The sequence below is a fragment of the Tauraco erythrolophus genome, chromosome 1, assembly GCF_009769465.1.
Source record: "Tauraco erythrolophus isolate bTauEry1 chromosome 1, bTauEry1.pri, whole genome shotgun sequence".
Lineage (NCBI taxonomy): Eukaryota > Metazoa > Chordata > Aves > Musophagiformes > Musophagidae > Tauraco > Tauraco erythrolophus.
In genome coordinates, this window is record NC_141465.1 from 36,301,969 (window position 1) to 36,310,768 (window position 8,800).

Genomic DNA, 8,800 nt, shown 5'->3' on the forward strand with positions numbered 1-8,800 from the left:
CCCTCCACTTTCCTCAGTTCCCTTATGGAAGTGAGCCCTGTATCAGTCTATTGGAAAATGATGCTCATGCTGGAGAAGTTTAACTGGATAAAGAGCTATGTAGACCTTAGTAGTTCAAGATGCAGGTGTCAAGGTGTGGTACAGTTACCGTTCCAGTCTTGTGCTGGATGAGACTTGTACCATTTCTCATTGCTCATTTCACCCCAGGTAGCTGAAAGCCAGAGTTAGTAGTACCTTAGAGATGTGGATGACTTCTTTCAGCAGCATCTTACTGCACTGTGAATACAATCTTAACAAGGTACCATGTGCTGCTTAGACCTTTGGCATTTACATTTAAATTCAAGTGTGATGTGCGCGCTTTGGAGATGGGCAGCTGGGAAGGGAGAGGCAAGCCCAGGGATATTTAGGAATCTGGAGAATCCTTCTTCCCCTACCAAGTTCCCTTTATGTCGTTCTGGCAGCTCTGTCCCTCAGGCTGTCCAGCCCCCTCCTGCCACACGCTCCAGTTAGTACTTCTGTGTACAGTTGCTGGCAAACACCAGAAGTAGGGAACAGTAAAGAGCCCGAAGTGACTGCCTCTCTCTTCTGCCCCATTCCATTGTCTTGGATAGTTGGTTGGCATAAACAATGACGAGGAGCAACTATATGCTTCTGTTATCTTCCAAGTCAAAACTGGTTGGGTTAATAAGAATATTGCGAAGTGCAAATTATGTTGTCAGTCTCATGCTCAGTGCTGCTGTGTGTAAGCAGTCATTGAAAGTCATATCCTGTTGTTTTAACATGCACAGTGTTTTCCTCACACCCTTGCCCTCTTCTTTCAGGTGGAATTTTGGCAGGCCTGATTTCAGACAGGCTGGAGAAGAGGGCATCAACCTGCGGAATGATGTTACTGCTCGCAGCACCCACAGTAAGAGTTTGCTCCTCTCGCATAGCTGTGGCTGAGACTTTGACAGCATTCCTTGGGAAGTTCTGCAAACAGCATCTTCTAACTTGGATAACTCTTTAATTCAGGCCAGGTTAAAACCTGTCTTGAAAAGTTGAGCAAGTATAGACATTTGGGCTGCCTTTACCAAACAAACAAACAAATCTAGTGCGTTGCTTGTTACAGGACTATATGGAAATTTTATTGCTGTTTGGTGTCTAGTCTGGCCAGAATTTTAGCTGCTCAAAGGCTAAAATTTCTGTGCTGTAACTATTGGTAAACTGGCAGTTGGACATACGAGGTGTAGTTTTCTTTGTTTTGATTCTTTCGTGAACAGTAATCTGTGCTATGTTGAAGCTTGTAATTGGAGAGTTCAAATTGAGCGGTCTCATAGCACAGCCCTTTCTTCTGAAAGGACATATTGAGGAATAGGCGCATACTCCTTATCTCCCTCCTCTGTCCAATCAACTAACCATCCTGCTGTGGTCTGAAAGTGTTTAGTAAAACCTAGGATGTTAGAACTAGCTTTCACATAATCCCAGCTAAGAGATTTTTTAGTTACCGTGGGGAACCTAAGATTCATATGTATGCTGGTATTAAACATGTTTGTTTTTCATCTTTAGTTATACATGTTCTCTGCAGTCAGTAAAATGGGCCTTGAGGCTACTATAGGTGAGTGTTTTAAGTTATTTTCTGCCTGACTTTATGTAAACTTTTCATTTATGATCCTTTGATGCTCTTTCTTCTTTTTTCATTTTGTTTTATTTTTTCCCTGAAAGGAAGAAGTATGGAATCAAATTCCGTAGACTTTGTCTTGCAGGCTTTTTACGGAGTAAGGAAGGAGGCTAGGAAATTAGTAAGAGGTGGCTTGAGAACAGTGACTTAGTTGATATCATTAGTCGTCTTTCTGTAACTTGTTGGATCAGCACAGGCTGTCAGAGGTGTTTAAAGACTAATTGTAGTACATTTGACAACATTAACTTTGTTTAGGCTGAATTAACTTATATATTTCTATCTGTTACCTCCAAACAGAAGTTGAAGAACCAGTGCTGACAGTAGTGTCTCGTCTACCTAAAGGTCTTGTTAAGTTTTAGGGCCCTCTGACTCTTGTTGCTGTACAAGCAGAGAAGGGGCTTATGGATGGCTCCTTGTGTGCTTCCCCTGCTCTTAGGGTCGATTTGGTCAGACTTTTCCCTTTCTCTGACCTACCAGGACCAGTAAAGGCCCTGGGAAAGTGCCTTTTGACTCAGCCCTGTCTCCTCTTATGTTTGAGAATTCACATCATGGAGTAAGCATTATAGGGAGATACAAATGTATGTTGCTTTTCGTCCTTTCACAATTCTGTAATGACCAGGGGAGCCAAGGAAGGACTAAACTGGATTTATGGATTTAAACTGAAAGAGGGCAGATTTAGGTTAGATATAAGAAAGAAATTTTTCACTCTGAGGGTGGTGAGGCACTGGAACAGGTTGCCCAGAGAAGTTGTGGATGCCCTGTCCCTGGAAGTGTTCAAGGCCAGGTTGGATGAGGCTTTGGGCAACCTGGTGTAGTGGAGGGTGTCCCTGCCCATGGCAGGGGGGTTGGAACTAGATGATCTTTGAGGTCCCTTCCAACCCTAACTATTCTATGATTCTATGATAAACCGTTTGAGAACCACAGGTTATGAAGTCTCTTGTTGCTATGGATAACAGTCGTTCAAACAACTCACATTTTACATTTTTGTCTCACTTGAAACAGTGATGCTGCTTATCAGCGGTGCCCTGGTGAATGGCCCTTATGCGCTGATCACCACTGCTGTCTCTGCTGACTTGGTGAGTTTGTCTTTCCCTCTGCATCCTGTGTAACAGCTTTGGCCTCCAGAGAGAGCCCTTTGACTTCTGCAGGGTCATCAGTGAGGGGGCTGCATTGTCCCAAAGCAAAGGGATAAGGAGCTGGATAGGCAGCGTTGGACTCGGATGTCAAGATTGTTTTAGAGTTCATGTATTAGTGTCAATGAGTGTCATGCTTGTGATAGGCTTCTAAATTGTCCTTGCCTGCTAACAAGACAGACCAAATCTTGTAGATCAGCACACAAGTGCTTTTCTCCCATTTTATACTTTGCATTTTTAAACGAGAGGAGGAGCTGTATCTGCATGAGAGATGAGCTGGAGACTTAACTCCCATCAGTGTGGAAAGCTATATCTGGCACATATCTTTACTTTTGCCCATGCTACCCTCTGCCCTTTCTTGTACTGTTACTCTGGTTGCTGGCGCTTTCAGCTGGATCGGGTCAGTTGATCAAAAATGCTGTATGAAAACATTGACTCCGGTACCTTTCATTAGGTAGGCTTTGGAAGGTTGGCACCAAAGTCCTCGAGGCACCAAGCAAGAGGCAAAAGTCCTCTCGCAACAAATACTCTAAATATAGGAGAAGGAGGAGGACAGAAGAAGTCTCCAAACATCCTCTGGAGCCCTATCCTTGGCCTGGAAGTCTTGCAAGGCAAAGGAGGCCACCGTACATTGCCTGTTTTATCTTTAGCTTTGTAGAAGGGGCTGCTAGCTAGAAAGTGGGGCCTAGCGTTGCAAGATCCCTGCCTGGCCCTTGGGAAGAGGGATGAAACTGCCAACCTGTTTCTCAGATGTCAACAGTCAAACATCTGACATGGGCAAATGTTAAATCTCTGGCTGCTTGACTTGATTCTCTTCAGTGTACTGGAGATTAAGGGCTGTCTCATATTAGTAGTTCTCTACACTATTCAGTTTTTCTGTCTTTATACTAAGTCACTCCTTTTACATTGTTTTGCTCTGAAGACCTGGCTTTTAAAATTAGGACTGAACAGCTTCTTTTTGCTCAAGAATTCTCTGAATTAGGATTTCAGTATATATCCAGAATTCTGGTACTCCAGTATTCCTGTCACAGCAGTGAATTTTTTGTTTGGTTGGTTTTGTTTGGGTTTTTGGTGTGTTTTTTTTTTTTGTTCCATAGAGCTTTTTTCTTTGGGAGAAAGATGGCTGTGGAAACAGCCTTGCAGCATAATGCAAAGCTGAAGTGCTGTCCTTGTTGCTTGAAGCCACAGTGTGCAGAACAGAAAGCTTCTTGGCTCCTGTGGTTTAAATAACATGATTTAATGAAGAAGAAAGCTGTAGGCAACAGGTTGATGGTGTAGAAGGCTTCTTGAAGTAGTGATAAAAGGGTTTGAGCTAAGATATTTAAGGCAACTTCACAATGTACATTTAATGTGGAGGAGTGTGAGCTAAATTGCCATTGTAAGGACTTAGAGTTCAGCTCAGAGTGGTTCTAAGCAGTCTTTATCACTTTAGGGTACCCATAAAAGCCTGAAAGGGAATGCAAGAGCCTTGTCCACAGTGACAGCAATCATCGACGGAACAGGATCTGTAGGTAAGCCAGAGCTATAAGGTAGCCTGCCTTAGCTGTGGTAGGTTAAAATGACGGATCTTTGAGAACCTAGACTCTCTCCAGTTCACGTTTTGCCAGGATTTGACAGAGTTTTGGAAATGGGAAGTAGAGCAAACTTGACCTTAAACCTCTCTAGTGGTCCCACACCTGAAGGAGGGGGGGAGAGGGTGGTAAAGTGATAATGGGCATGGACAGCAAAAGTAGGTGCCATCAGTCTGTTTCTGACATCAGGAATGTTTTATTCATGCCTTCTGCACTGACATGTGGAAGGAAAAATTGAGTAAGATTCAGCTTAATACTGAATGAGCATTTTGTTAAGCCAAAGGATGGTGTTTCTCAAACTTCTAGTCTTCCAGCTTCCCCTGTGTTAAGTTTCCTGTTGTCTTGCAGCTATACCAGTATTGTTCTGCACTTTTTGGTACCTTTTAACACATAAGGTAATACTGAGTTAACTAGATGGAGAAATTGATATTCTGACTCAGAATAACTATCTTTTGTCATAGTAAATCTTACATTGCATCCTTGTGACAATATCAATATTAAATTTCAGGTGCAGCTTTGGGGCCTCTCTTAGCTGGTCTTATTTCCCCATCTGGTTGGAACAACGTGTTTTACATGCTCATGGTGGCAGATGCATGTGCCTTGCTAGTAAGTCTAAAAATACTATTTAGTTGTCGTGTATTTCCTTTGTGCTAAACTATCTCAAAATGCAAACTTTCCTTTTGCAATTTCACTACTCCATCTTATAAGAAACTTCTGATTGTGTAGGAAATTTTCAATTAAAGAGCAAAGTTGCTCGTTTTGAAATTCTCATCTAATTTTAATGAAAAGTGCAGATTAGTTCTGATGTACTTCAATTTCTGAGCAAACATACATCTGTTAATTGCTGGCTGAGCAGATTACAGCAGGCATAGTTTTGTAAACCTTCATATATAGACCTAGAAGATGCCTCATATTCCACTCACAGAAGAATTACTTCTGTTTTCTTTAGAGCTGGTTTAGCAAAGCAGTAACAAATGCTTCACTACATTGCTGTATCACCAAAATCACCGTGGTAATGAAGCTGTTGAAAGCTAATACATCACATTGTCCAGATGGGCTCTAAAACTGTTCTACTAGGTTAGACGAAAAACTGACATCTTAACTTTTGACAGTAACCAGGAGCAGATGTTCAGGGAAAAGGAGTGCAACACACATGTGGTGGCTTGGTGCGAAGCACATCCACATGAGATGAGGCAAGGGGAGTCTTGCTGTAGCTTTGAAGTCAATCTCTCTGCACCTACCTGTAGATTAGCCTGTAGGTTACATTTTTGCATTTGCCGTGGATTTCCCTGGCCGGCATCTGTACCAGCTTTCTTCTCCAGCAGAGCAGAATGCTGCTGTGATTACCTCAGAGATGTCCTGGAGTGTCACCTTCTTATCCTCTCTTCTCTTGAAGTCCTGGGTGGAAGTGCTCATGAAAAGGCAGGGTGACTGTGAAACATTTCAGGAACACTCCTTCCTCTGTACTGGCTGTGCCCAGACAAAGCCCTGTCCCTGCACAGTATCGCACTGGGCTCTGTGCTCCTGCTGAGGAGCTAATGCTGAACGTGTCAGACCACTCTTTCCTGACAGAAGAAAAGCAGAAAGTCTTGCTTTGAGTTATGATTGAGGATTTCTTTTCTAAATTCAAGTTAAACCCAGAATTTTAAAGTAAGTTTTTCCACATGTAAGATGTGAAATCTCTGGAAACAAGTAAATAGATTAAGTAAGTTAATAGTTGAAGTATGTTGCCACTGGTAGCTAGCAGCTCTATAAATCCTGATTTGTGCAATTCTCAGTGTTAGGTATTTCTTGCTATAGAGTGAGGTCTGGGAGATTGTCATAGTCTTCCCAAGAAGACTTAAAGCTCTGGGCTTTTTTTCTTTCATAGGTATTTATTAAAAACAAGTGAAAAATCCCACATTTCTTTGCAGCATCAGTTAAAATGCCTTTGTTAATCTCTGTGCTGTTGTAATAAATCCTGGTTTAGTAACTCTTGTTTTTTTGGGTTTTTTTTTCCCTGTTCTTTGCAGTATAGCATATAAATGCCTGTGTTCAAATGTTATTTCTTCAAAGATATCTGGAGGGGCTTTACCCTCTTTGTGGTATTCAGTTCTGTTATTCTTGGCCACTCCCATAACTCTGAAATGTTGTTTAACTTCTTAAAATACTAATACTTACAATAGTGAAGAAACTTCCATTTGTAACAGTGAGACTCTGAGGATAAGTAAACCTGTAACAGTGAGGAACCCTGGAAGTTCTAATTTTGTCTTTAATGTACATGGGAATCATCAAATTTTATTTATAAAATCACTTTCCTGGGTACTACCTCAGTGCACCTTTGCAAGTGCACTTGAAAGTCGTGATCTTGCACGGCAAGTAAACATGACTGACTTTACTTGTCTTGACTGATGGTGTGATTAAAGCTTTTCACACACAGAGTTGTTTTTCAGAATAGCAGTGAAAATGCTTTTATGCTCCAAAATTTGTCTTCTCTGTTTTCTTAAAGTCTTGGGTTCCCTCTGCTGGTTTCTTTACACATCTGCTGGTAAAGTAACTTTAGAAAGCCATTCTGGTTTTTACGAAGAAATTGATCTCTCAGTTGCACAAAAGAAATTATTTTCCTCTTGCCTATTCATTGCAAAAAAATTCCTCTTCCAAACATTGATTGAGCATCTGTAATTTTTTTTTTAAATGATTTCAGCTTTACAGGATAATGTTTCAAAGGAGGAACTCTTCAGATAACAGTGAACATCTTAATCCTGAAACTTAGCTTATTTGTATATCTGTATAGATATTAACACAGATACTGTGGCTGTTTTTACAGTTCTTACTCCGTCTTATTCAGAAGGAACTTCGGTGTAATGCAGATCATACCCTGTAAGTGTTATGCATGGCTGTTGCTCTTTAAAAACTGTTCAAAAACATGTTACTGAGCCTTTGCACCGTAATACCTTGCTGTAGACTGAATGTGTTAAGGTTTCTGTATGTTCATTTCTGTCTGCTTTAATTTTGCTTCAGAAGAGTAATCTGTTTGATGTTTTCAAATCATGAACATGTTTCTTTAGAACATCTTATTTTGAAAAGTATCTGAAAACACCTCTGTCACAATCTCTTGCTTATGGTTTGTTTTTTCCCAAATATGTAATATTCCTGGGTTCCGTCATGAAGCATGCAGGTGGGGAATAAGAAGCTACTCGATTGCTTGCTCTGTGTTTATTTTCAAATATAACTTTTTCCAAAAGGTCTCATTAAAGGAAAGGGTGACTCTGAACTTACAGTGGTTGAATTAAGGGGGAAAATAAACAATCCACTCAATCAAAGAGGTTACACTTGCACACACAAAATCTAAATCGAGCCCCTTGGTTGTAGTTTTGGAGAAGTAAAATGGACAGAGAATAGAAAAATGCATGATGGGATGGATCCTGCATTCTGAAGATAGTGGCTGTTATGCTTCACACCTCAACTTTTCCTGCCTTGTTACTGTTCTTTCCCAGGTTTAAAGAACACTGAGCTACAAGACCAGATTTGGAAGAAGGACAGGGTCAGTGATCAGAGCTCCTCCCTGAAAAGCAAACTTCATGGAATGTATTATTCTATATTTAAGAGAGTCTGTTTGGTGAAGAACTTTGCACACTTACTGGAAGCAATGTGAGAAATGCAACTGGTAAATCCCTGAAGCTCTTATTTTTGCACATGAATAAGTACCTCAGGATGGCAACTATTCATCAGATGAAGAGACGGGAACTTCGGGAAGGTTTTAGCAGCACGCCTCAACTGAGCCAAAGAGGAATACCAAGTGCCTTTTTATTTCTTTTGATAAGATGTTTTTAATTAAAATGCCGAACTGTGTATTTTCCAAAACAAGTCAAAACTAGAGCAGAAAGCAGTTGAAATCGTAACAGCCTAGCAGTGAAATGTCCCAATGTCAGCAAGCAAAGTATGTATCCCTTATGTCATCTTGCACACATCAAGGGCATCACTTTTACAGAGGACAATACCAACTGGTTGTTAAGATGCACTGCTGTTAGTATTCTGAAGCTGCTCAGACAGTAACAACCTCACTATGTTATTAGTTTTTAACTACAGTAATGCTTCTAATCCCAAGGAAAACATCCAGCTGGTAATGAAATAGAAATTTCTGTTTCAGTGTACTGTAGTTAGCAGTTTTCAGAGACTCTGTGGATGGATGTTAGTCCTCAATTAGGATTGTGCAAAGAGGAGAGTCCTAAGCAACAAAAAGAAGATTATGAGTCAGAAGTTCCAGTGGGAGACTCTAATGGTTTTCAGGGCATTATAAACTGGTTGTGCAAACATCGTGTAATTGTTGTGCTGCTTCTCTAGGCTGGGTTGAAATGAGAGGTTGTTCCTTTGGGGTGACAGAACTGTGAGCTGTCGTACTTCAGCAGTACAGGATTGAACAGATGAGCTGCTTTAGTGCCCGCTGCCACCGTGATCTC

General features: G+C 41.0%; 1 protein-coding gene across 1 annotated transcript in view; it reads left to right on the top strand.

Moving 5' to 3' along the window:
- Window positions 1-7,224, top strand: part of SLC37A1 (solute carrier family 37 member 1) — a 30,379-nt gene extending 23,155 nt beyond the window's left edge. The window contains exons 14-19 of the mRNA XM_086631107.1: window positions 822-907; window positions 1,546-1,594; window positions 2,660-2,733; window positions 4,223-4,301; window positions 4,870-4,967; window positions 7,168-7,224. Coding sequence (XP_086487233.1) covers window positions 822-907; window positions 1,546-1,594; window positions 2,660-2,733; window positions 4,223-4,301; window positions 4,870-4,967; window positions 7,168-7,224 — 443 coding nt within the window. The remainder of the gene's footprint in view (window positions 1-821; window positions 908-1,545; window positions 1,595-2,659; window positions 2,734-4,222; window positions 4,302-4,869; window positions 4,968-7,167) is intronic.
- The last annotated feature ends 1,576 nt before the right edge of the window (window positions 7,225-8,800 follow it).